Below are 26,903 nucleotides of genomic sequence, written 5' to 3' on the forward strand. Positions count from 1 at the left end.
AGGTGTTTATGTATAGGGGAAATAACACAACTCAACTCCCAACCTGCTAGATGTCATATACGCCTAGCCCATGTTCTCTGAAATCAGTGAATGAATTCTAAGGAATGGAGGTTAAGAGTAGAAAAATTTATTGAGACAGAGATAGCTCCTGAGAGACAAGAAGGGACCTGAAGGTGGGTTGCCATGGACCCCACTTCACAGATGAAGTTTTATAAAGCAGAATCACGAAGTGGGTGCAAAATCATGAGGTGGGTACAATGTGGGTCAAATCTATGATCAACCAATAAGATAAGTATAGCCGATTAGGTAATATTGACCCAATGGGGAAACAGGTCATGTAGCAAGTGTACATGGAAAGAACAAAGAACTTTTTAGGAAGGGATGGATCAGGAGGGCCTGGTCACCCACCTGGGTGACTGATGTCTATGTAGATTTTATTGAGCCAGGTGATACCAGTTATAGTATAATCTTCAATTTATCGATTTTCCCCTGGGGAGGCATATAGGCCTGGTCACTCTGGTTTTATCTTGAGGCCTGGCCTTCGACAGATATGCCTTCAGCCACAGTTGTATTCATCTTTTGTCCTGACTCTCTTGAGGACCTAGCCCTGTCTGATTGCCTGTAATATTTTTACCTAACTTAGCTATCTATACTATTTATAGTCTATCTAGGGATGGATGTGCCCCGAATGTGAGAGAATGGGACAGGATATATCCTCTCAACTCACAGCTTAGTACAGACAATGGCCAGGGGAAAACATTCCTTTGGCTATGAGGGAGGGATATGGAAATGGAAAAGGCAGAGGGTTACCTCCACGGTGTGGTCTTTCATTGATGGTAGTCGGGCTGGTTGGCACTGAGGGAACAGGATAGGCTTCTGGGATCTTTAAACGGGCACTTACCATGTTAGGAGGTTGACAGCTGAATGGCTTGGAGCATGAAATGCGATGAAGAGACCTGGTTCTGCCACTTGATGCCCTGCAATCTTGGCCTAGTAAAATCTTGGTGCCTCAGGTTTTGAAAAAGTGGGGTTTTTAATAGCGGCTACCTTGTGGAGTAGATATGAGGGTTAACTGTAATAAAGCACTTGGCTCATGGTGAAGGCTCAATAATGATATTATGGGCATTCAAATCATGCCTCCACCCCTCGGACCTATTGGTATTGACAAGGTGTTCTCCCGTTACTGAAAGGTGCATAGTTGTTCTCTCCAACTCTCTCAGCTTGACTTGAGGCCTCAGGAATCTCCTAGAGGCTATAACTAAGTGCCCCCAGACAGGGGACACAGCATGTGCGTGACATAGCATATGTGTTGCTTCTCCTTGGACTACTAGAGATTTTTTGAGATGCTACCCTACGTGAATGTGGGACCGCCAAATCTGCTTATTCTGGCTCTTTAACTATCAGCTGTGGTTCAAATGCTGAGTTTAGGGCACTACATTCCAAAACCTGTGCAGTCACTATCATATACAGTATTTTCCCATTTCTCTGCCCACCCCTCCAAAAAAAAGGGTGACACTTCAAATTAGTCTTATTACAGGTGATAGACTTGGGTATTTAAATAAGAGATGGCGGTGGCCAGAAAGAACAGCGGGCTTCATCCCTGTCGTGGTGTCTTTGTGGAGGAGGGGAAAAGCAAGGAGTCATCAGCTGGAGTGGCCTTTGGCTGCCCTTCAGCACCTACGGGGCCTCGCACATAGTAGGTCCTCAATATTTGTCAGTGGTTTGTGGCCGCGGTGGGGGCAATGGATGGTAGAGGCTCCCTTTGGGAACCATGTGATGAACAGAGCATCTTAGATCCTATCCGCTACAGTTCTTGGTTCCAGCGTAGGGATACTCCTCTTACGTCACTTGTCCTGCAGCCTCTCATCCTGTTTTCTAGGAGGGAAACTGGGGCTCGTCTCAGCATCCTGAACTCTTTCCAGCGCTGCAGTTTTTCTACGTGGAAGAGGACACCTTCTTTGGTCGGCAAACACCGATTTCCGGAGGGAAATATAACTGAGGACCCCTCACTTTTGGAGCTGGACTTTATTCTCCAGGGCCTTCCAGATTATCTGTCGTTTAATGGGCAATGATTTTTAGAATTCCTCCCTTCCATGGAGCCTATTTGTGACCCTCTTCCGGAGTTTACTCGGTGGACAGGGAGACCCCAGGCAACTTGAGGGGTCCCCGCTCCGGGGAAGGAGTGAGACAAGGGGGCGGGCCCGGAGTGGCGGCGGCAGGGCCGCAGGCTCCCAGGGTCACCCAATCTCTGGGCCAGTCATCCGCCGCGGCCCGGGGTCTTCCCCGCATTGCCGCAGGGCTGGGCCGCGGCCCGCGCACGCCGGCAAACAACCTCCGGGCGCGGGCCGGCTCGCCTCCTCCCGACGGGCTCCGGCCGCAAGGATAGGCCCCGCCCCTGCGCGCGGCCAAGTCCCCGGACAAAGTCCGAGCGCGCGCACAGGCCCCGCCCCTACGCGGAGGCGCGCTCGCTGAGGTGGTGCGCGCGCGCGGGAAGGCCCCGGCTTCGCGGCCAGGCGCCGCTTTGTGACGCGCCTCCGCCGGCCCCGCCCCTTCCAGCAGCGTCAGCAGATCCCAGTGGTTACGCTGGCGGGCGATGTCCCCTGGCGCCAGTCCAGCGTGGTCCCGTAGCTCGCGGGCCGCCCCTAGCCGGAGCAGCAGCTGGGCCACCTGCACCGCGCCTTCCCGGGCCGCCAGGAACAGCGGCGTCTGCTCCTGTGCGGGAGGAACAGCAGGGGCGGGATCAGGGCCACGCCCAAGGACGGCTCCGCCCACCGGCCGCTGGCCCCGCCCCGGGAGCCTGGCGGGTTCTCGCGCTTTCGGTCTGCCGCTTCTGGCTTCTCTGTGGCCCACCGCTTCCCGGTCTAACCCGGCCGTCCTGGGCGTCCTTATCGGCTCCGGCTTGTAGAAGCGAACGGGCGGCCCGGGCGTTGTTCACGGCGGCGGCCCAGTGCAGCGCGGTCTTCCCTAGGGGAGGGCATGGGAGCTGGTTACCCCGCGGCTGGGGCCAGGCACCTGGGTTCCGGGTTCCCACGGATTCGGGCCTTGGGCGAAGGGCTCCTCGGTCCCTCAAAGGCGGGAAGTGTTGCCTTGGCGACCGCCCGCCGGCCGGAAGCGTTGCCCTGGTGACGTCGTTGGCGCGCAGAGGGACAATGGGCATTGTTCTGGGCTCGGTGGGACCGGGAGACCCCTCCACCCCAGTTCCCTGTGGGCTGGGCGGTGTTTGTGTTGTTGAGAGTGACGGGGAATCGTCGCCACCGTGACAGCAGCGTGGGAGGGGACGCCCCAGCCTCCCCAGTCCTGCTTCGCGCCTGTCACACCCCATCGGCTCAGCTCTGTGGCGTCCCCCATACCCCATTTATCTCTGGCTCCCACGTCTGCTCGGGCTGCAATCAGTTCTTCCACCAGGTCTTCCACCTCCAGCCGCGCGGCCAGCATCAAAGGTGTGGTCCCATCTTCAGTGCGAGCATCCACTGCGGTCTGCCGACTGCTGAGCAGCAGCTGGAGACAGAAAGGGGCTGTGACTCTTGGGGTACCCTGCACTCGGGTCCCTCAGATTTTTAACCCCCCGTCCATATTCAGTCATCTTATTCAGGTCCTCAGTCTCGTCAATTTCCTCCTTATCAAACCCCTGGGATGCTTCTGCCCGGTTTTACTTGCGAGCTCCTCGGTTCCCTCCAGGGACCCCCGTGCGTGCTGACCTGGCAGACCTCCCGAGCGTCTGCAGCCACAGCAGTGTGGAGTGGGGTGCGCCCTGCCCGGTCGGGCTGGTTGGGGTTGGCTCCGGTCTCCAGGAGACGGCGGGCAGCAGTTGGCCGGGAGAACCTGGCAGCCAGGTGCAGGGGTGTCTCCCCGGTGCCCGAGGGGTGAGCCTGGGGACAGGCGCCTCCATCTGGCAGAGGTTCCCAGGGCTCAGGGCTTCCTAGCCAGGTTCCCTGGAAGGTCCTAGACGCCACTGCCCCACAGCAGACTGCTGACATCAGGGGTGTCCCTCCATCTGTGGGTCAGAATGAGTCACAGGTCACTGGGAGGACACAGGAGGGGGGAGAGAACATGGACACTCAGCTGAAGTATCATGAAGCTGACTGATCATGGTCTCAATGACTCCTGCTTTCCTTTGAGCTTTAGTTTCTTCATCAGTGAAAGGAATTAAGGCCTCAACACTCTAGAGTAGTGGTTCTCAAACTTGAGTCTGGGTTAAACTTATCTGGAGGGTTTAAAACAGATTGCCGCCGGGCATGCTGGTGCACACCTATAATCAGCACTCTGGGAAGCTGAGGCAGGAGGATCCCAATTAGTGAGACTCAAAATATTGTAAATACAAAAGGCTGGGGATGTAGCTCAGCGGGAAGGCTTTAGGTTAGCTCCTCAGCACTGAAAACAAAAACCAACCACAAAACATTTCTCAATATCTCAAATTTCTGAACTGTAGCTCTACAGTGGAGCCCAAGAATGTGCATGTCTAACAGTTCCCAGGTGATGTCAGTGCTGCTGAGGACCAGACTCCGAGAACCACTGTTGAAGGACCAACATATCCCTGTTCTAACACTGAAGGTCTGCTTCAAAAAGGGCCACAGGGAGGGTCTGTTTCCCCTTCTTGGTCTGGGTTGGCTCATGTACCAGGTCCGAAGGTGTCCACGTCGGAGGCCTCGGCCTCAGATTCCTGAGGAGGGGTCAGCATGGCTACCTGAGGGAGCTCCCCACAGCCGAAGCTCAGCGGCCAGAGGTGGCGCTTGGGAGGTGGGGCCGTTTCTTCAGCCTTGGGGCAAAAGCAAGGATCAGCAGAGCCACCTACTTGTCCTTCCCCCCACCGACTTCTTACCGTTCCGCCTGCCCCTTCCCTGGCTGCCTACCTGCTCCCCCTCCTTCGGGCCTGCGCACATCACCACTCCCTCCTCCTCCTCGGCTTCCGGCTCGGGCTTCAGCGACCTGGGAGGTGGGCGTGGAGGCTACCCAGGTTAGATCAGTGAGCATCTCCAAGGTTTCAGCAGCCTCCCTACCTTGCTGCTCCCCTTATTTTCAGCTTCTGCAGCAGCGCATCTGAGCGCTTCTGGCCTCGAGCATCCCATCCCGGCAGCAAAGGCTGCCCGCCCCAGCCTGCGCGCTCCTCACTCTCACTTGAGGCCGATGCTGTCCTCGCCCAGGGGCGGCCTGCGGCGGTGGGGAGCCTGCTGCTTCCGAGGCCTTCGGATGAAACCGGGAGGCAGCCAGAGGGCGCCGTGCTCTCGGCGGCGACGCCGCAGTAGCTGCAGGACCAGAAGAGCCCCGAGGGCCAGGAGAAGCACCCCGGCCACGGGCGAGCACAGCACAGGCCAGGGGAGCTGGTCAGCGGGGCGCGCTGCTGGGAGAGAGACAGTGAAGGCCACTCTTGGTGAGACTGGTTATTCTCAGGAGGCCCTCGGGCAAGTACGGAACCTCTCTTTGCCTCAGTTTCCCCACCTGGGAAGCGGTAATAATCACCCGTCATACGGGAATAAATGAGTCAGTGGTGAAATGTCGGAAGCAAGGCGTATAGTAAGCACGATCCTAAGTTACTGTTCCGTGTGGCAGAGATAACCGGTACCCTTGTCTAGCGAAGGTCAGCTGGAGCCCGGGATTTCTTGGGGGGCCACGACAGAGGTCAGGACAAGTCCATAGGGAAATCAGGGGAAAGAGGAGAGCCAGTGGCCAGGAGGTGCGAGGAGAAAGGGGCGCGAGAGCTGAGGAGGGAGAGTCTGCACAGCCGCGGGCGCCAGCACCCTGCTCCTCCAGAGATTTGGTCTCTGGTGGTCTTGCTGATGGGACAAAGGAAAGGGAGGGCAGGCCGCCTACCTGTGCCTGAGTTTGGACGGGCAGCCAGCAGCGGCCCGGGCAGCAGCGGCTCCAGGGCCCCCACGCCGGCCATGGCAGCCAGGAAGCGGAGCAGGAGCCCAGGGTCCCAGGGGCAGCGGGCTGCGGGCTGCTTGGGGCCGCAGCGGGACAGATCCACACCCATCACCACCACGAGCCTGGGGGAGGGAGACGCCTTGGAGAGCTCTGTGCCGAGCCTGGCCCCTCTCCTGTTGACGGAGCTAGCCTCTGGCCCCCTTCCCTCCTTACCCGGTGCTGAGGGAGTCCTGCTCCTTCCCCGGGGGCTGGGGCTGAGGGGCTCCTCTCCCCAGAGAGGGCTCTCGAGGCCCGCTCAGCTCCTCCTGGGCCCGGGCCCCGGGGTAGGGGAACACCATGTCCCTGCCTTCCGCATCCTTCTTCACCCACAGTCCCACCCTCAGCGTCAGGGACAGCACCCGGGCCAGGTGAAGCAGCTGCTGGTCCAGGGCCGGGGGGCTCAGCACCACCAGGAGGGCCAGGGAGGGGCCCCACTCGGGGTCCCCCTCTTGAGGCCTGCAGTCGCCCCCATCCCAGCCGCATTCTGCGGTGTCGCAGCCCCTCTCGCAGTGCCCGTTGTGGAAGTGGTCTCGGCAGTACTGGTCATAGGCAGAACTGTGGGGTGAGCAGTGGGGAGTCACGACCCCCGAGCTGGGCTCCCCCTGCATCCCAGAGACAATCCCTGATATCCTGTGGCTGATAGGGCTCCGGTTGCTAAGTGAGGACAGCGGTGCAGCCCTGGGTGGTGGCCCAGGGACTGACGGCTACTGACACCGGTCTCCCCAAGGCCACCCGCTTACAGCCTTCCCAATTCGCCTCTCCCAGGAGAGCTCAAGGCCCCTTTCCCTCCGGGTGCTGGCTTCGGGGAAGACAGTCCATGGCCACAGGGCTTAGGGAGGGGGGCTCGCCCCAGAGCCCCCAGAATTCTCAGGAGCCCAGGTGGAGGTTGCACCGCCAGGAAATATTGGTGCCACCCCCTTCCTCTGGGTGGGAATCCAGAGCCTCCTACGCCTACTCAGCAGTGGTTGTTAGGGTGGAACCCTGGCTGTGGCCCCGCCCCGTGGGTTCCAGCTCACGTGCAGGTTGGAGGGGGCTCACAGTCATATCCATCAAACAGACACTCTTCAGAGTCGCACTGTGGGTGGCACTGTCCGTCTCGGAAAAGAAGCCAGCACTGGGAGTGGGAGGGGCAGCCCTTCCAGGGGTCTGGGACCCCCAGGGAGCAGTCTCCTCCGTCCCAGTTTCCTCCCGGGCCGCTGCAGCCCTCATCGCAGGCCCCGTCTCCGCCTCTGCCCTCACAGCCCTTGGCTCCAGGCTTCTGGCACCGGGGCCCCGGAGAGTCAGGGGGGCAGGAGCACCGGAAGCCTGGGCCCCCCAGCCCAGGGGTCTCTGAGCAGGTTCCATTGTGCAGGCAGGGGGACGGGGGACCACAGCCTTGAGAAGCTGGTGGGGTCAGGCAGTCAGGGCCCCCGAAACCATTGAGGCAGGCACAGCGGGGTGGGAAGGCGGGCTTAGGGGAGGGCAGACATAGGCCTCCGTGGTGGCAGTGGTGGAGGCCGCAGGAAGGAGCTTTGTGGCTGCAGGTGGCGCCTTCAAAACCCTGGTGTGGGGAGGAGAGAGATTGGGGAAGGACCTCCCGTTACTCTACCGCTCCCCTCACGCCCCCTCTGGGTCAAGACAGGGCAGAGGGCCCAGATTCCTGTATCTAGCAGGGTTGTGGAGCACTTCCGGTTCATCGTTTCGCGGATGTTGGAACCATGCTCCGCGGACACTCTTATAATGACATATTGCAAATGGATGAGCCACAGCTGTGCGACACCTGGACAAACTGTCCCGTCACAGTGCAAGTCCGGAAGACTGCACTGTCCACAGAGCTGAACTCTTCTATCACTATTTTAATCCTTGGCAATAGATAGGATTGTGCCTTCCCTTTCTCCCTGGGGAAAACCGAATAGAGGAAGAGAACGTAAAGTAGATGGAGTTGTTATTTGTAATTCTTAGGTTAGGTTCATGGGTGTTCTAGGACTAGAGTGATAGAAGTGTGAACGCGTCACAGGGTCTGTGATGAGCTCCCCGCCTGGGGCGCGCATGCCCAGACACTTAGACCTGATCCCGGGCAGCCCAGCCTGACCTCGGGGGCTTCTGCTCTTCTCTCAGGCGACACCCGTGGTTCCCGAACATTCCCTTCCTCCCACCGCCGCGTCCAGCCCTGGCCCTGATCGCTGAGACCCTCCCACTCGGCCTGGGCAGCTCGGCTGCCCGCGCCCGCTCCCCTGCCCCGCAGGGCTCCCGCCCGGGCATGCTCGCTTTCCGGCCGGCAGGGAGCGCTCACCTCGGGGCAGAGGCAGGTGAAACCCGGGGGCGGCCCCGCGGTGGCCTCGCAGGAGCCCCCGTGCGAGCAAGGCTGGCTGCGGCAGGGGTCGATCTGCACCTCACATCTCTGGCCTGGCGGGGCGGAGAGCCGTGAGAGCCGCTCGGCGAGGGAGCTGCCGGCCCCGAGGCGCGCGTGCCCGCCGCCGGCCCACCTGTGCGTCCGGGCAGACACTCGCAGCGGAAGGCGTTGGCCAGCGAGCGGCAGGCCGCCGTGCCCGTGGGGTGGCAGGGCCGCTCCAGACACTCGTCCACGTCCCCCTCGCAGCGCAGCCCCACAAACCCCGGAGGGCAGGCGCAGTGGAAGCCTCCGGGCCTCGGGGTGCAGGTTCCCAGGTTGTGACAGGGCTGCGACTGACAAGCGTTGAGCTCCTCCGAGCAGTTCTGTCCGCTGTAGCGCGGGGCGCACTGCAGGCAAAGGGGCCGGACACACGGGACCAGCGGATGAGCCCCGCTCCGGGCGGCCAGCCCTTCCCCCAGCAGCGCCATCGCGGCCTCGTCCTTCTGCCTCACACACAGACCTCGGCAGCGGCGGAGGCCTCCAGGCTCAGGCGAGCGGGGGACACCGCTGCCGAACACGGCTCGCTTGCTCGGCTCGGCTCGGTAGGACCCCTTCCCTTCCCAGCACACCCTTCGAGCGCTCCCATTCTTAATTTGTTTATACGCATCTACCAAATGTCCATTTTGTGCCAGGCACTGTTTTAGGCAAAATAAATACAAGAAAGATCAGAGCTCATTGCTGATTCTGTGAGGTTCACAGTCGCGTGATTGATATGCCTCACCTTATAAACCTCTAACAAGTCCCTGCCTGCACTGTCTTCTGTGAGCCTCACGTCACAGATAAGGAAGAGTCCCGGAAAGGCGCAGTGACCTGCGTAAGTCGCACAGTTACGGGTGGGCGGCAGACCTGGGGCTCAGAGCTAGCCAGGACTCCTCGCCCCTTTCTGATTGCTTCAGGGCTGCCCAGTGGGCACAGGGCCACAGACAGGTCTGCAGCAACACTGGGTTCTTGCAGGAGGAAGGGGAGTGTGCAAGGGCGGGTAGAGGAAGGCTTCTGGGCCAGACTCACCGAGCACCCGAGGAGCCCCGGGGGGAGCGGGAGAGGTGATGAGCGCCAGACTCTCCTGACCAGTGTGCTGCTTGTGTGTGTGTGTGTGTGTGTGTGTGTGAAAATGTTTGTTTTTTTGGTACCGGGGATTGAACTCGGGTCTTTGTACTCTCAAGGCAGGCAGCAGAAACACTGAGCTAAATCCCCAGCCCCATGTGTGAAGATGTTGGTAATGAAAGTTATAAATGAAGTTAGGGAGTGACTGGGAAGTGCCGGTGCCTTCTATCAGAAGCTGTGGCTCTGAGCCCAGGAGTTGGGCTGCTTGGGCTTGAATCCTGGCTCTGCCTCCCCGGCTGAGTGATGGGGGCCACCAAGCAGAGGCCCTCGCCCCTGCGGGAGAGAAGCTGGGGGCATTTTCCTGAGGCAGCTGCCTTCAGGGCCCCTGGCAGGGACAAGTCAGAGAGGCAAGGGTTAGTGTGGATGCCAGGGACAGTTTTCCGTGGTCAGAGTGGGGAGCAGGATGGCGGAGGGGGAACAGATGAGGCAGAGGCAGGCAGGGCTGTGTCACGCAGGGCTCTGGCCCTATTGTGAGAGGTGGGCGTCCCTCAAGGGTGTTAGGCAGGCAGAGTCCGCTGGCGGTGGGTAAAGGCTGAGCCAACAGAAGGACAAATGGGACCGTGGTCAGGTGTTGGGGCCCGGACGAAGGCAGTGGAGTAAAGCGTGGAGGGGACAGGACAGAGTGCAGAGGTGTTCAGGAGGAGGTAGGAGGGCCTGAGCCGTGGTTAAGGAAAAAGAGGAGAACCAGGCACCCAGGTCGCCCCTCCCCACTCCTGTGGTGTCGGCCTCTAGCCCAGCCTGCCTCCCCTGCTCCCCTCACCTGGCAGCGATACCCATTGGGCTGGGCCGTGCAGGTGGCCCCGTTCTGGCAAGGCCTGGACTCACAGGGGTCCACGCTGTCCTGGCACACGCTGCCACGGAACCCAGGCGCGCAGCGGCAGAAATGGGAGGAGCTGCCGTCCACGCAGAGGCCTCCGTTCCGGCACAAGGCAGAGACCTCTATGCCTGGGGAGAGACAGACAGGGAGAGATGGAGCCGAGCGGGGTTCAGGGCATTCAGGGGCCCCGGACACTGAGCAGGGAGGCCCCTGAGTGTGACTCCTGGCCCCGAAGAGGTGGACACGTCAGATTCTCCTCCCCACCTTTTCTGCCACAGTATGGGAGAGATCGCTTTTCTGAAGCTTATCAGTGTTAGAAATGGTTTTCTTAGCTGGGGATTTAGCTCAGTGGTTCTGGCGTCTGCCCCGCAAGCGCAAGGGCCAGAGGTCGATCCCCGGTACCAAAAAAAAAAAGAAGTTACTGAGACAGGATTTTCTTGGCTTAAAGTGGGCCTTAGGCAAGAAAGAGCCGAGGGAAGCTTCAGGTGGGGCCATGTGGCTTCCAAGGTCCTAAGTGCTTTGCTGGCCAGACCTCACCTGAGTCTCGGCGTCTTCGACAGGGGGCTGTGCAGCCTCAAAGAGGCGAGTGGGGTGACATGGGCCGAGTGTAGCTGGGCGAAATGTGGTCCAGGCTGGCTGCGTGCTCCCCTACTGAGTCGTGTCCCTGTGAGCTGTTGCCTCACTGGCTGGGCTCGGTGGTGGTGGCTTGAGTTGTGCTGAATATGGTAACGGGCTGGGATGTGTTAGGGTTCCCTGAGTGTTGAACTGCGACATTAATAACTGTACTTGCTCTTTGTTTTTATTTGTTTGTTTTGAGATGGGTCTCACCGGTCCCTAGGATGGCCTTGAAGTTGGAGGAACCCTGCTGCCTCAGCCCTGGAGTGCTGGGATTAAGGGCGTGAGCCACCTTTCCTGATGTGCTTCGTTTTTTTTTTTTTTTTGTTTTGGTACCCGGGATTGAACTACAGTCCTTGCGTTTGTGAGACAGGCGGTGGAACCACTGGGCTAAATCCCTGGCCCATGTTTTTTTGGTACCAGGGATGGAACTGTGTGTTCTGTTTTGGCTGAGGTGACTGTGTGGGCCAGAGTGGCCCACGGCTATGTGGCTGTGTGGGACAAGGTACGAGAAGACCATGTTTCTCTTTATCTGCTTCCCTCCTGGCCCTGGGGCTGGTACCTTGGCTCAGTGCAGCCTTCTGGCAGGAGGACAGGGGGATGCTACAGAGAGGCCCGGTCCAGCCCTGGAAGCACAGGCACTGGAAGGAGGGCCCGCTCTGGAGGCACTGGGAGTTGTGTGGGCAGGGCGTCTGGGCACAGAAATCCACCAGCGTCTGCAGGTTGGAAGGGACAAGCGAGTCAGAGCCCAGCCCCGAGGGGCCTCTGCCATTCCACCCCTCACGATCGCTCACCTCTAAGACTCACTCATGCAGGCCGGGCCGTGACCGTGACCCTCCCTGGTTTCCTTCCAGACCCACTTTCCCGAGCAGCCCGGGCACCAGACACCCATTCAGTCCTTCCTTCCTCAAGCCGAACAAAACTCCAGCGAGGCCCAGCTCCTAGGCCTGCGTCACTCCCTCCCTCCCTGCACCTGGCTGTCTTTCCGAAGCTTCCCTGCTGCTCGCCTTCCAGTCCGGTCCCCTCTTACTAGGGCTGTGCCCCGCCCCTTACCTGGCACTGGCCTCCGGTGTAGCCCTTGGGGCAGAGGCAGTGGGGACCTTGAGGGCCGTCTTGGCAGGTGGCCCTGTTCCTGCAGGGACTGGGCCAGACAGACAGGGGGACAGGGAGGAGTTCTGGGCATGGGGCGGCTGTGGGGTGCTGGGGAGCCAAGCCCTGGAGGGCCGGGAGGGAGGCAGCTCGGTTCCCTCCCTCCCTCCCTCCCTCCAGGTCTCCCACGCTGCCCACCTGTCTGCGCAGCTCGGGTGGACCTTCCCCTCACAGCGTGGGCCCCGGAAGCCAGAGGCGCAGAGGCAGGAGAAGGCGCCGGGCCTGCTAACACAGGTGCCCCCGCTGAGGCACGGGGCTGCAGAGAGGCAGCTGTGAGGGCTGGGTGCTAGGCCGTGAGCTCAGCCACACTACACGGGAGACTGCGGCTCGGTTCACTGCCGTGCGGCTCATTGTTGTAAGAAGCACGGCACAAGTGCAGCCACACTGACCCGCATCTCCCCCCGCCGCCCGCTGCTGCCGCTGCCACCGCGGGGCCACTCACCAGACGCACAGGGGTCGGTAGCGGTTTGGCACTGGGGCCCTGTGTGGGTCGGGGGGCAGGTGCAGGAGTAGCCCCCAGGGCTGGGGCTGCAGGAGCCGCCATGCAGACAGGGCCCCGAGAGGCAGGCTGTCACCTCTTCACTGCAGGTGGGCCCTGGGGGAGCAGGGCACGGACAGGGGTCCCCTCCTGTCCTCCACCTTCCTCCTCTCCCTTCCCTCCCTTCCTCATCCCTGCCCCTAACGTCCCATCTACCCCCCCACCCACGCGGTGTCCTGTGCAGCCCAGGCCTCTTTATCCCTGATGGGGATCAAGTGGCACGGCCCTGGCCATGAACCTTGCCCTTGACTTAGGGGCTGACCGCCCAGCTGTGTGGTTAGGGTAGGGCCTCACCTGTGTAGCCTGCCGGGCAGGTGCAGTTGTAGCCAGAGGGCTGAGGGTAGCAGGTGGCCCCGTGGACACAGGGTGTGGAGATGCAGCCCCCCAGCTCCTCCTGGCACTCCGGGCCTGTCCACCCCACGTCACACACACACGAGGACCTGGTGAGCAGAGACAGGGGAGGGAGGGTTTCCTCTTCCTTCCATCAGCCAGACCCCCGGGCTTCTCTGCCCGGTCCTGAGACTCGGGGCTCTTCCTTCAGTGACTGTGCATGGGATTGCTCCTTCTCCCCATTCCTCCGTGCATATCTCCTTCCACGACTTGCTCATGGCTCGCCCTTCCGCATTAGAGGGGATGCTCCATGACAGCGGTCACCTGGTCTGCTCTGCTCTGCGCTGCTTCCCCGTGCCCGAGTCAGTGTCCCCAAGCAGGTGTCGGGATATCTGTCCAGTGAGTGGCTGGGTGGCCCTGCATTTGTGCTCTTCCTTCCTCTCTGTCCCTGTCCTGCACACTCCCCCTCCTGTGAGAGCACCACGGCCGAGCTTGCCCCAGAACTTCGCCATCTCCTCCTCCCACCGCCACAGACCTGCACTGTGCACTGCTGCTTCCCCCAGCCAGGGACCCAGAGGCAGCACAGACGGGCGCCTGGCGATGTTACCCGTGGCAGTGTCCATGGCGGCAGGTGCAGTTGTCCTCAGCGGGGCCGCAGCCAGGGCTTCCGTCTGGGCAGAGGCAGTGGACCCCCTTGTCCTGTCCTTGGCATTTCTGCCCAGGCTGGCACAGGGTGGGGGCGCAGAGGGGCACCTCGCAGAGCTGGCCTGGGAGGGAGAAGAGCCAGAGGACCTGAGCCTTCCTGTCCTCGGGGGCCGAGCTCCGCTCCTGATGCCCTGCTCGCTCGCTCCCCACGTGCCTGTCCTTCAGTGGGTCCTTACTGTCCTCAGGAAACCGAGTTCCTGTCCCCCGGGGCCCTGTATGACTTGTCTTCCCCACAACTGCTCTTTCTCATCTTGTGGCACTGTGAGCTGAGTCTCCTATGGGTCCTTAAATGAAGCGTGCTTTCCTTCCCTTTGCACCTGCTGTCATCTGCAGCTCACACACTGTCTGGCATGAATTTTGACAACTCCTACTCATCTCTCGAGGCCCGGCTCCGCCATCACCTCCTCCATCTGCAGTCTGGACTGGCCGGTCTTGTGTGGTCTTCCCACACCTATTCACGTCGGGCCCCTGTGGGTTCTGGGGTAACAGCTACACTCGCCTCCGAGGCTGTGTATGTGTGCAGGATTTGTGCTTGCTCACTTTAGGGGTGACCATGCCAATCATAAAACACTCACCAGTGACCTCTGCCCCACCCCGAATTGATTCACACATCCTTCCTCCTTGTTTCCTTTTTTTTTCTTCTGAGACAGGGTCTCGCTAAGTAGTCTGGGCTGGCCTTGAACTCGCTCTGTGGCCCAGGCTGGCCTGGAACTCACAGTGATCCTCCTGCCTCAGCCTCCCACATGCTGGGATCACAGGTGTGCGCCACCACGCCCGGCCCCCGTTCTTTCTAAAGCCTCCCGTACTGACCTGTGAAGCCAGAGGGGCAGAGGCAAGAGAAGGCTCCTGGGCGGTCCAGGCAGCTGGCTCCAGGGGCGCACGGCGCACTCAGACACTCATCCACTTCTGCCTCACAGTGCGGCCCTTCAAAGCCTGTGGCGCCGGGAGGTCAGGGCCGGCACCGAGTGGTCCCCGTCCTCCCTGCCTGCTGGCGTCTGAGCCCCACTCACCTGGGAGGCACTCGCAGAGGAAGGCTCCGGGCTGGTCCTGGCACTGCCCACCGTTGGTGCAGGGGGAGCTGGCACACTCGTCCACGTCCTCCTCACACAGGGCGCCCATGTATCCTGGGGGCAGGGGGCGGTGGTCACCGAGGGGACACAAGGAAGCCCGGAGAGCTGAACCTGTGGGGCTTCCCAGGGGCATCTGGGCCCGGAGCCCAGGAGGGTGACACAGAGGAAGGAGCACAGTGCCAGCAGTGGTGCGGCTCGCCCAGGAAACCACAGTGCAGCACGGGCTGGGGTGCAGCTCAGCAGCAGAGCACTTGCCAAGTGGGTGCCCTTGGCTTCCAGCCTTAGCACGGGGAAAAAAGAACCCGTCTCTCGTTCCCACTGGAAGGGTTAAATGGCATGAGACAATTTCCAAAGCACAGGCCCAGTGCCTGTGTTGGACTGGATACTCAGGCAGCGTAGTCTAGAAGGGTTCCCGGCTGAGCTGGAATAAGAAGGACTTGTGGCCAGCTTTGCCTGTGTCCAGGGTGGCAGTGCCAGGGGCACCTGCATGCAGGGAGGGTGGGCGGAGGGCAGAAAGGAGGGAGATGGGGCAGGGGACTTGGTGGGACAGTGACTGGGGTCGGGGAGCAAGCGTGGGCAGATTTGGGATGGGACAGAAGAGGAGCTGGGGAGGTGGGGACTCAGGGCCAGGCTAGAGTCAGCTCCGGGGCTGCGCTCTGCAGCGGGCCAGTCAGTGGCTGGCTGGCCAGCTGGAATCTGCGCCCACCCTGCAGGCAGACGCACAGGAAGCCGTTGAGCAGGTCGAGGCAGTCAGCTCGGTTCAGGCAAGGCGCTGAGGCACACTCGTTGGTCTGCACCTCGCAGAGCTGCCCTTCGAACCCTGAGGAAGCGGTGGGGTTCAGCCAGCGCTCTGCCTTGGCCACTCCTCCTCTTCGGGGGCCCTCACCAAGCCACCCCTCCTGGTGCTGGTGGCCTGGGGCTTGAGCTAGAGGAGCCCTAGGGGCTGCTGCCCTGTGGGCTGTGGCTCTGCCTCCTTTGGGTACGAAGCCCAGGGGGCAGGGGCCCTGCCAGGACCCACACAGGGGTGGCAGTGGTGAGGAAGCCCCGCTGGGTGTACAGGGTGGGGCTGCTGGGCAGCTGCTCAGCCCGAGGTCCTCCAGGGACAAAGGAGATGGCAGTGTCTGCCCGCAGGCTGAGCTGTGCTCATGTGGCCCTGCAGGCCAGGCAGGCCCGGATCCCAGCGTGGGGCTGAGAAGGGCTTGGGACCCTGTGTGGCTCCCACATTTTCCCAGTGCTCTGGGGTCATCCTGAGCTCCATGGTCTCGCTCCGAGCTCGGGTCAGATCGGCCTCCAGACCTCGGCTGCCACCCATGCCCTGCCTGCCCCCCATGTCCCTTAGATTACTGAGCAGTTTTCTCTACTCCTCTATGCTCATCTGTGGTGGCCTGAGCCATGTGACCTGGGACAAGCCACTTGACCTCTTGTGTCTTAGTTTCTTCATCTATAAAATGGATCTAGTCTCAGTGCTGACCTCAGAGGGTTATCGAGGAGAAGCTGAGAGGATGCATTCCCGATGGTCAGATAGTGCCTGGCACAGCGCTGGCTATTATTGTTCTAGTTTTATGCAGCTCCCTGATACTGGCTCTGGCTCTGTGTTCTTTTCCTAGGAAGACCCCCCCCCCCGCCCCATTCTGCAGATGGGTGCAGCCTCCCAGCATTCCTTTCCTACCGCAGCAAACTGAAGCAAACAGTTTAGAATTTTCAGGGTTTTAAGGGGGTGTCTCTGTCTCTGCAGGGGAAGTGTGTGAGCAGGGGAAACTTCCTGGGCTGCGCTGTGCACAGGAGCTCAAGCTGTGCGCCCTACGATGCCCGTGAGACGAATGGGGGCTCCCAGGGCCGAGCAGAGCACAACCTCCCGCTGTGCACGGCAGCTCTCTGGAGATCGGGAAGCCACTGGTCACCCGGAAGTCCCGAGAGCAGGAGCAGCTGGTGGGGCCTGACCCCACTTGCTGACGATTCCTAGTGGGCTCAGGATCAGCCCTCTGTCCCCTCCACCTGCCCGGGCCCCGTCCAGCCGTACCTGGTGGGCAGAGGCAGTGGAAGGTGGCCAGCAGGTCCAGGCAGGTGCTGCCCGGGCGGCAGGGCTGGGACAGGCACTCATCGTGGTCGGCTTCGCAGCGGGAGCCCGTGTAGCCGGGGGGACAGAGGCAGTTGAAGGAGCCGGGGGTGTTGAGGCAGGAGCCACCGTGCTCACAGGGGCTGGGGCCCTGCTGGGCTGCAAGGAGAGCGAGCCGGGAGTCCACAGGGGACGCAAGGAGAGGGAAGGACTGTGACGGAGGGGCCACGGGCGGGAGGGGTGGCTGCGCCTTTCCGGTGCCTGCCGACTCTGAGGGACAAGGCCCGGGCCCGGCGGCTGCGCACTGGGCGTGGGGCGTGTTGGGAGGAGGTCTAATCGGGACAAATTTAGGGAAAGCGAGAGAGACAGCGTTTTTCATCTGAAGAGCCATCCGCCCTTTCAGGTGTTGCCTGCAGGGCCTGTCCGGCTCAGGGAGGCGCTGTCTGGGGGCCTCACCCATCTGGCACTCGTCCAGGTCCTGGTGGCAGGTGGGCCCCGAGTAGCCGGGCTGGCACAGGCACAGGGTGGAGCCCGTCAGGGGGTTGGTGCTGCACTGGGCTTCCCCGTGGCACGGCTGGCTCAGGCACATGTCCTCCAGGTGGCACAGGAGGCCTGGGGCGGCGGGGACGGGTGAGGCTGGAGTCTCCCGCTCCACGCCCATCGGCGCCTCCCGCCTCCTGGTTCCTGCTGCCCCACACCTGTGCGCCCAGGAGGGCAGAGGCAGGCAAAGGAGCCCACATGGTCCATGCAGGTAGAGCCCGGAGCGCAGGTGGCATGGACACAGTCGTCCAGGTTCTCCTCGCAGCTTGAGCCACCCCAGCCACTCAGGCACACGCAGTGGAAGCCGCCGGCCGAGTTCTGGCAGGTGCCCCCATTTCTGCAGCGGGGCGGCCCCTGGACCTCGCATTCATTCACATCTTCGGAGCAGTCCCAGCCTGGAGGGATTGGGAAGGAGACAAGGCCGGAGCCCGGAGCCTGGGAGGAGAGAGGTCAGGGCCGACTCTCCAGGCCGCTGTGGCTGCGCATTTGCCTTCAGCAACGCACCTGTCCAGGGCTCTGGGCAGAGGCAGGCGTAGGCGCCCAGCGCATCCTGGCAGGCACCCCCATGCTGGCACTGGTGCTTGACACAGTCATCTGCATTCACTTCGCAGTCTGGGCCCGTGAAACCTGAGAGTCACAAGATCAGTGTGGGGTGGGGCACCCAAAGGAGACCACCCGCCCTGCCCAGAGAGGGCGCTGCAGGGAACCCGAGGACGCACCTGGGAGGCAGAGGCAAAGGTGGAAGCTGACGCCTGCCCCTGGCACCGGCTGGCAGGTGCCCCCATTCTGACAACCCGCCGTGGGGCAGGGTCCTTTCCGGAGCTCGCAGTGTGAGCCCTCGGGGCCCTCAGGGCAGAGACAGTGGAAGGAGCCCAGGCTGTTATGGCAGGAGGTGCCTGGGGGGCAGGGGCCCGGGTCCAGGAAGCACTCGTTGACGTCCCGTTCGCAGGTGTGACCCTCGAAGCCCAGTGGGCAGCGGCACTGGATCTGGGGGTAGGTGGTCAGACACACGCCCCCGTTGGCGCAAGGGTTGGCTGAGCAGAAGTCCCGGAGCTGGCAGTGGTCTCCTGTAGTGGAGGGCGGAGGGCGGAGGGGCTCCCTGGAGCACCGCACATGCCCCAGCCCACCTGATTGCTCAGCTCTCCCCCTGGATGATCTCTGACTCTGACCTCTCCCTCCCTTTTGCCCATCCTGTCTCTGCCCTGTTCCGCCCCCGCCGCCGCCTGAGTTTTGCCGTGCACGGAGAGGGCTGTGTGTGCAGCAGCTATTGTCCAAGCTGAAAGGGAGACGTGCACCTCGCTGGGAGCATTGCACACTGACGCTGCCGGGGAACCCAGAATAGTCGCAACTTCCGGCATCCGAAGGCAGGACATGAGGTGGGCACCTGGCTGTGCCACGGTTGCAGGCCCTTGGGAGAGTGGGCCTGCTTCTCCTCAGGGTCTGAATTCCTGATCTCTGTGTGGTGTAAGGACCTGGTTAATGACAAGGACACTCACTTCATAGCCATGGGCACTGATGGTAACGGCTGAGCCCTGCACGGGCCTTGTGCCAGGTGCTGAGCTAAGTAAGCACTTCCCGAGCACCCTTCCCTCATCCTCTCAACAACCTTCTGGTCGACCCGCTGTCGGCTGATAACTGAGGGCCCAGGCAACTTACATATCCGTGCAAGGTCACATAGCCACTGCAGTCAGCGGCAGAGTGACATTCGGATCTGCTGGCCGCCCCGAACCTGCTCTCAGGCAGTAAGCGTGCCAGTCAGGTCCCTCTCGGTCTGACCCATTCAGCTCACCCCTCCCACCACTGCAGCCTCTCCAGGTGCTCAGAATGCAGAGCCTGGAGGTCCCTGGGAAGAAAAGAACCCCAGAGCTGCTGAGTCCAGGGGAACTGGGAGGGTCCGGGAGAGACAGCAGGATGGAGCCCTAAGGGGCTCACGGCAGCTGTAGCGTGGAAATATCTGAGCTAGTGAGGAGCTATTTCGATGTCTTAGCCAGAGCACGCTGGTGCCTGCCAGTCTCGAGTGGGCGTGGAGTTGCAAGGCCTTGTCTTCAGAAGCTCATGGGCTCTCCGGGGCCAGTTCGCCCTCTTCCGCCCAGAGCCCAGCTCTCACCTGTCCACCCGGGCATGCAGGAGCACTGTGGGCGGTCTGGGGCCTCCAGGTGGCAGCGGCCCTTTTTGGCACAGAAGAAGGGAGGACAGAGGTCTTCCAGCTGGGTCTGGCACCTCTTGCCGGTGAAGCCAGAGGTGCAGGTGCACAAGAAGCTGGGGGCCAGTGGAGAAGGGGCGCCGGGGGAGCTTGGGGCTGTGGGGAGAAGGGCGTGGCAGCTGCCCCCGTTCTGGCAGAGCTGGGCGTCCCTGCAGGGGTCAGGAAACTGGCACGTCTCCCCCAGGAAGCCAGGGGTGCACCTGGGCAGGGAGACAGGAAACCCACAGTGCCGGCCCCTCTCGCCCTGTTCTCCCACCTCCCTCCCTTGCCTTCCTCCACTTCCCTTCCCTTTGCTGCCCACGCCCTCACTTCGCCCCTTTCTCTCTGGTGTCCCACAAGGTACACTCACTGGCAAGTCCCGCGCCCCTGAGACAGGCTCAGGCAGGTGCCACCGTGGGCACAGGGTCCCGGGAAGCTTGTGCACAGCAGCCCTGGGGTGCAGAGGGAGGGCGGATGGAGGCGGGGGGGGGGGCTGTGCCTGGCTTTCCTCCCGGCCGCCTCTCGCCCCACGCTCGCTCGTGCTGCAGACCACCCCGTCCCAGTCCCCATGTGGCCCCAGTGTCCCAGGCCGCTCAGTCTCCTCTCAGTCCTCCCCACCCCCTTTCCTGTTTATTCTCTGGGCTCTGAAGTCCAGCCTGCAGCTCCATCCCCCGGAAGCAAGACAGCAGGGAGCCGGGAGGGGGCCCCAGGGCTCCCAGGAGGTGAATGGCTGAGACGTGCAGGGATTTCCTCCCGGAAGGGCTCAGGCTGAGCCACTGGGGTGGGGACAGCTGGGCCGGAAGGCGAGGTGGTGGACCCTGGACGTTGCCCATCTCCATCTCCCGCTCCCCTCTGGCCTCTTCCCTAGCAGGCGATGGTTCTGTTCCCTCCCTTCTCAGCCTGGCTGCGAGAAGCCTCTGGCCCTTAGCTCCAGGCCAAGTGGCTTTCCCTGGCAGCGGGCACCCTCTCATCTGTCCCCCAGCCATCACCAGCCCCGGCCCCAGGCCCCTGCATTGCTCTGAGCAGCCCCTGTGCAGCCAGCTCTCCCTGTGGGTTGTTCTCATCAGGGGAAGAAGAATCCCTTCCTGCGGTGAGCCCTCAGAGCCTGGGACTAGGCCCTGTCCCCCACCCCTGCACTCCTCCCGGGGGAGATGGCCCTGCCTCTCCCACCCGACTCACCTCCCTTCGTGGCAAGTGGGAAACACAGCGGCAGCAGCAGCAGCAGCAGCAGTGAAGGGGGCTGCATTCCAGAGCCCCTGCCCCAAGCCCAGGTCCCCTCTCCCTCCTCAGGAAGAGACCCTCAGAGCTCTCCCTGAGGCAGGGCCAGCTCCGCTGCTCCCGCTGCCCCTTCCTCCTCCTGCTCGGCCTGCTACAAGCCTCAGGTCTGAGCTGCTTCCTGAGTCACACAATGTCCTGGACACCCTAGTGATGGGGAGGAGGGAGCAGAGGAACCTTGGGGGGACGAGGGCGGGCCTTCTGTCCCTAACGGGCCCTAGGGAAGTGGGGAAAGTAGGACAGTGTGGCGGGAGGGCAGGTGACAGGAGGGGAGACCTGGCTTGGCTCTTGGGTCCCAGGGCGGCCCCAGCCTTGTTGTGGGTCTGGTTTCTCCTTTGCATAGATGGGAACTGCAAGGTGGCTGCCCGTGAGCCCCGGGAGGGGCAGGACCTAGAAAGGGGTGTGGGGTGAGGAGGCATTGGCCTGGTCCTCTTCCCAGGAGAGGAAGCCTAATTTGCCAGGTCGGTGCAGATGCTCTCAGAGGACCTGCTGCTGGTCACCATTGGAAACTACTCCCCTAGACAGCGGGAACTCAGGGGACTTTTGGGTCCTACTTTGGCCCTTGTTAGGATTTCCTTTTCCCCTTCTGGGAAATGAGTAAGAGTCTGGGCTGTGTTTGGGAGAAATCTTTGCCTTCCAAGAAGAATGCATGACTGTCCTTATGAATGCTGAAGGAGCACGGGCCAAACTGGGTGTGGCGTCGAACGGCTGTGATCCCAGCACTGGGAGGTGAGAGCAGGAGGAGCAGAAATTCAAGACCAGCCTGGGCTACATAGTGAGTTCAAGGGCAGCCCGGACTGTGCAGTGAGAACCTGTCTTTTAAAAAATAAAATTAAAAAAAAAAGAACACAATCTATTCCAAATTCTTCTCTACTCTAAATCTAAAATTCTCAATTTTGCAGTCTGGATTATCTGCAGTAAACACTAGATTTGGGTAGGTTTTGCTCCATCCATCTCTGCCTCCCATCTCCTGCAAAGGATCCTGGGATATAAGGAGGAAATGCCAGTAGAATATAAAATTGGAATACATAAAATCACAAAAGGAAATTTGTTGTCTTGAATGTTCATCTACTCAAGTTGCCCAAGGTGGGATTGAACTCATGATGCTCCTGTCATGGCCTCCCAGAGGTGCTGGGATTACAGGCATGCACCATAATGCCTGGTGTGTTAGGTACCTTTCTCTCATTGCTGAGACAAAATACCTGACATCCAAAGTTGAAGGGGAAGGGGCTTATTTGGTGTACAGTTTGTAGAGGTTTCAGTCCATAATCAGCTGGTTCCAAGGCAAAGAAGGGAAGTGGGCGTCACAGAGGAGAAACAACATGGCGCCCACAAGGCAGGTGGCAGCAAGAGAGTTTAACAGTGTCTTTCTGCTCCTTTTATCTTTTTCTTTTTCTTTTTTTTTGTTTGGTACCAGGGATCAAACTCGGGACCTTGTGCTTGCGAAGCAGGCGACGGAACCACTGAGCTACATCCCCGGCCCCTCTTTTATCTTTTCTTTTTTGGTTCCAGGGATCGAACTCAGGACCTTGCACTTATGACGCAAGCACGGTGCCACTGAGCTAAATCCCCGGCCCCTGCTCCTTTTATCCCATCCAGACCACCGGGATGAGGGCGGTGCCAAGCTCATCACTCGCACGTAGTGGTCTAGTAACCACGCGCCCTTAACCCCAGCATCACACATTCCAGATTCAGCTGCCTCTGAAAAAGAAACCCTCACCTCATGCGCATGAGGCTTTAGGGGGACATGGAGACACAAAGCATAACACCTGGATTCATTCGACCTCTTGAGTCAACCCAGGACGGCTTTAGGGTAAGCCACCCACAGAGTCCTCTAGCGGCTCTGAGACGGAGAGTCCCGAGGAGGTGTCTGCCGTGGGCGTGACCGGCAGAGCCGCATCGGGGCCGCAGTCTGGGGCGCTGTGTGCACCTGCCTGTCAAGAACCAGACTTCACCAGCAAGTCCTTCTCTTTCTTTTTTTTTTTTCGGTACCAGGGATCGAACTCGGGACCTTGCGCTTGCGCAGCAGGCGCAAGAACCACTGAGCTAAATCCCCAGCCCTATCACTATTTTTCTACAAATGCACATTAATATGGTTTCGGGAACATTTGAAAGTAAGTATCCCTTTACCCCCACACTCATCAGTGTGAGTTTGCTAAGGACAAGAACAACATTTTACACAATATAGAACAATTTTCAACATCAGGAAAACTGGTATAATATTGTGATCCAATCTACAGCCCATATTTGCCAGTCCAGAATTTGCCAATTGTCTCATGATGTCCTCTATAACAGTTTCATTTGGGGCCGGGGGTTTAGCTCAGTGGTTCTGCTGTCTGCTTCGCAAGCACAAGGTCCAGAGTTCAATACCCAGTACCAAAACAAAACAGACAAACAGTTTTCTTTCTTGGGCAAAGACCTAATCTAGGATTATGCAATGTATTACATTTAGTTAAGTCTTTTTAGTTCCCTTTAAATATAGGCATAGTTCCTTAGACTTACTTTGTCTTTCATTATACTGACATGTAAAAAAAATACAAATTGTTGGGCCGGGGATTTAGCTCAGTGGTTTTGCCGCCTGCTGCGCAAGTGCAAGGACTGGAGTTCGATCCTTGGTACCAAAAAAAAAAAAAAAAAAAAGAATACAAATTGTCACTTCATAGGCCGTTCCTAAATTTGTGTGTGTCTGACCTTTTTTTTTGGTAGTGGCTATTGAACCCAGGGCCGGACACAGGCTAAACACGCACACTGTAACTGAGCTGCATCTCCAGCCCACCAACATCATCCTTAATGGCTGCCCACAATTCCATTGTTTGGTGAAGCCTCGTTCATTCAACATAGTTTCCTGTTGTAGCAGTTGCAGGCAATCCAGCGTCACAGAGAAGACCCGGGTGGAAAGGACTGAACTCACCACTGCTGCCATGTTGCTGTCCACGCCATTTTGGAAAGGGATGCTCTGAGGCACTAGGCTGGAGGTCAAGGGAGAGGAAATGACAATGCAGACAGAGAAGTGGTTAGCTGAAGGGGACCAGGAGTGTGGTAGAGCAGAAACTGAGTTTACTGACTGTCCGGGAGGTATCCAGCTGCCTTGCTGCCTTATCCTGCCTAACGCAAGACCGTGTGCACCACTCAGACTGTCAGCTACTCCTAGGTCCCACACACGCTCCCTGGCCTCTAGGACCTTGCAGGCCAGGACAGTGCTGATTCCCTAGGAGCGCGCTTCTCTTCCTGAGAACTTCCTGGTGGCTGATGCTGTTGAGGACGGTACCACCATCATCACAGTGACCGACAGCATGCCAGGGACAGAGTCCCCCAGATAATGTGACTGTCTCAGTCACTTTCTCATCTCTGGGGCTCAATAGCTGCCACCAGCAAATTAAAGGAGGAGAGGTTTATTTTGGCTCACACTTTCAGTTGACAGTCTGCTGAGCAAAGGGAGAGGCTGGGAAGGAAGATGATGTGCCCCTCGCAGTGGCCGGATGTGGCCCTCTTCCGGCCGGATCCCGATTCCCAGCACAACTCAGCTGTAGGCTCCATAATCCAGTCTCCTCCCACAAGCCCCGCCTCTGAGAGCACGAGGCTTTGAGAGTCCTCGATATAAACTATAAAGGTGACCAAGCGCAAGGAAGACAACAGCCCTTTGTAGATATATAAATAAGCCCCAGTGAAGTATTTCTGAATAGAATTTAGTTGTACACTATTTATGAACATATTCCGGGGACTCAGAATCCTTCTGTTCTCTCAGGCCTCTCTGCTGCCCTGCTGGTTACCTCTCATCTCCCCGGTTTACACTGGGGTGTCCATTATTCAATTCCTGGGTCTTTTCTTTTATCTGTCCCTAGGTGACTTCATTTTGTCTCATGACTTCCTGCCTGATTTAAATACCAATGTAGAAGACCATCTTTTCATGATGACTCCCAAATTTATATATCTAGATCAGACCATCGTTCCTTAGAATTCCGGATTTCTACTGCAGATGTCTGACAACATGTCCACAACTGACCAGATCTTCCCCTCTCAACCTTCTTCCTCTTGTCAGAATTGGGTTTGGCAATTCTATTCTTTTAGCTGTTTAGGACCCAAATCTTTGAGACATTGATATTTCCTCTCTTTTTCTCCTATTCCATACCCAATAATAGCTTAAATTCTATTGGCTTTATCTTGAAAATATATCCAGATTCATCTCTTATGTTTACAAATGTGTTTCTTTGCTGTTGTCTTTGTTCTCCCTGGGCATGTCTCTGCACAGCAGTCAGAATAAGCCTGTTAAAAAATGAGTTAGACCAGGAACTCCTATGCTTTAAACTCTCCAATGACTTCTCCAGTTATTCAGAGTAAGGCTCAGTTCCTCACAGAGCCCTGCATATTCTTCCCTCCCCCTGTCTTGTCCCTCTTATTTTTCTGATCATTGTCCCACATTGGCCTCCTCATTGTTGTGTGTGTGTGTGTGTGTGTGTGTGTGTGTGTGTGTATGTCCCAGTAAGGATTGAACTTAGGCCCTTGTGCATAGATTATTTTCCAGAACTACACAAATTGAAGTAGACTCAAGGGGAAAAAAGAAAATCTGAATACAACTATAAGAAGTAGAGACATGGAATTAGTAATCAACATACAAAAATAAATTATTTCAATATACCGTATTGTTAGAATGAAGGACAAAAGTCACACAATAATATCAATAACCATGGGAAAAGCATTTAATAAAACTCAATACAGGCAGAATACAAAACTCAATGTGAAAAATCAATAATATACCTTTTTTTTTTTGGTACTGGTGATTGAACTCAGGACTTTGCGTTTGTGAGGCAGGTGGCGGAACCACTGAGCTAAATCCTTGGCCCCAATAATGTACCTTTTAAAATACACTAATAGTGAACTATCCTTGAGAAAGAAGTCAGGAAAACAATTCCATTTACAGTGGCTTTAAAAACAACCTAGGAATCAATCTAACCTAGAAGGTGAAAGATATCTACAATGAAAATTACAGAACACTGAAGAAATAAATTGGAGAAGGCAGTAGAAGATGGAAAGACTCCCATGTTCATGGACTGGCAGAATCAATACTGTGAAACTGACCATATCAACAAAAGTGGTCTACAGATTCAATGCAATCCTCATCACAATTTTAATGACATTCTTCACAGAACTAGAGAAAACAATCCTAAAACTAAGATGGAAACCCAAAGGACCTAGAAGAGCCAAAGCAGTCCCAAGCAAAAAGAGCAAGGGTGGTGGCATCACAATACCTGATTTTAAATTCTACTACTGGCACAAAAATAGATACACAGACCAACGCAATAGAAGACACGTAGACAAACCAGTGCAACTATAACCATGTGATTATTGGCAAAGAAGCCAAAAACGTATGCTGCAGAAAAGACAGCTTCTTTAACAAATGATGCTGGGAAACTTCCATATGTAGAAGATTGAAATGAGATCTTTATCTCTCATCCTGTACAAAAAATGAATTTGAAATGGATCAGAAACCTAGGTATACAAGGCTTGAACCCTTGAGACTGCAAAATGGAAACATAGGGGAAACACTTCAAGCCATAGGCACAGGCACAGACTTCCTGAATAGGACTCCAGCATACAGGAAATACCATTAAGAACCAACAGATAGTACTCCATCAAATGAATAGGTTTCTGCACTGAAAGGAATGATGTAATGGAGTGAAGAGATGGCTCACAGAGTGGAAGAAAATCTTTGGGAGCTACCCTCTGACAGAGGATTATAGCTAGACTGTTAAAAAACTTGAAAAACTTCACACCAAAAAGTCAAAGAGCCCAGCCAATAAATGGGCAAGTAAAATGAAATCACTTCTTAAGAGAAGAAGTACAAATGGCCAATAAATGCATGGAAAAATGTTCAACATCTTTAGCTATTAGAGAAATGCAAATCAAATTACATTGAGATCCAATCTCACTCCAGCCAGAGTGGCCATGAAGAATATAAAAAAGAATAAATGTTGTTGAGGATGCAGGGGACAAAGGAACCTTTGTACACCGCTGGAGGGAATGTTAATTAGTATAGCTACTATGGAAATGAGTATGATGGTTCCTCAAAAAGCAAAAATGGCAGCATCATATGACCTAGCCATACCACTCCTCGGTTTATACTCAGATGGACTAAAATCAGCTTACTGTAGGGATACATGCATACACACTAGGGCACAAGTCACAATAGCTAAGATGTGGAACTAGTCGGTGCCCATCAACAGATGAGTGGATAAAGAAAATGTGCTCTATA

At 58.0% G+C, this 26,903-nt stretch overlaps 1 protein-coding gene across 2 annotated transcripts; it reads right to left on the reverse strand.

The window, feature by feature from the left end:
* Positions 1–111: 111 nt before the first annotated feature.
* Positions 112–20,796, reverse strand: Notch4 (notch receptor 4). 2 transcript variants are annotated; one of them, XM_087210307.1, is made up of 30 exons: positions 20,558–20,796; positions 19,749–19,830; positions 19,304–19,599; positions 17,916–18,263; positions 17,701–17,823; positions 17,355–17,591; positions 17,113–17,268; positions 16,621–16,815; positions 15,307–15,420; positions 14,541–14,654; positions 14,341–14,463; positions 13,433–13,592; positions 12,790–12,935; positions 12,400–12,552; positions 12,096–12,213; positions 11,862–11,949; positions 11,371–11,524; positions 10,137–10,321; positions 8,367–8,619; positions 8,174–8,286; positions 6,918–7,441; positions 6,076–6,456; positions 5,809–5,984; positions 5,116–5,338; positions 4,851–4,926; positions 4,618–4,756; positions 3,654–3,994; positions 3,351–3,498; positions 2,867–2,964; positions 112–2,712 (listed from the first exon to the last, which is right to left on the reverse strand). In XM_087210307.1, the coding sequence occupies exons 1-30, from the start codon at positions 20,622–20,624 to the stop codon at positions 2,125–2,127; spliced, it is 5,919 nt and encodes a 1,972-aa protein (XP_087066433.1). In that variant the 5' UTR covers positions 20,625–20,796; the 3' UTR covers positions 112–2,124. The 2 variants fall into 2 exon arrangements, with proteins under 2 accessions (XP_087066433.1, XP_087066434.1); XM_087210308.1 differs by having other exon boundaries at positions 19,304–19,495; positions 20,558–20,794.
* Positions 20,797–26,903: the final 6,107 nt, after the last annotated feature.

Source organism: Heterocephalus glaber, unplaced genomic scaffold (genome assembly GCF_053883595.1).
Source record: "Heterocephalus glaber isolate CG9 unplaced genomic scaffold, H.glaber_assembly_v1.0 deba00001141, whole genome shotgun sequence".
NCBI classification, from domain to species: domain Eukaryota; kingdom Metazoa; phylum Chordata; class Mammalia; order Rodentia; family Bathyergidae; genus Heterocephalus; species Heterocephalus glaber.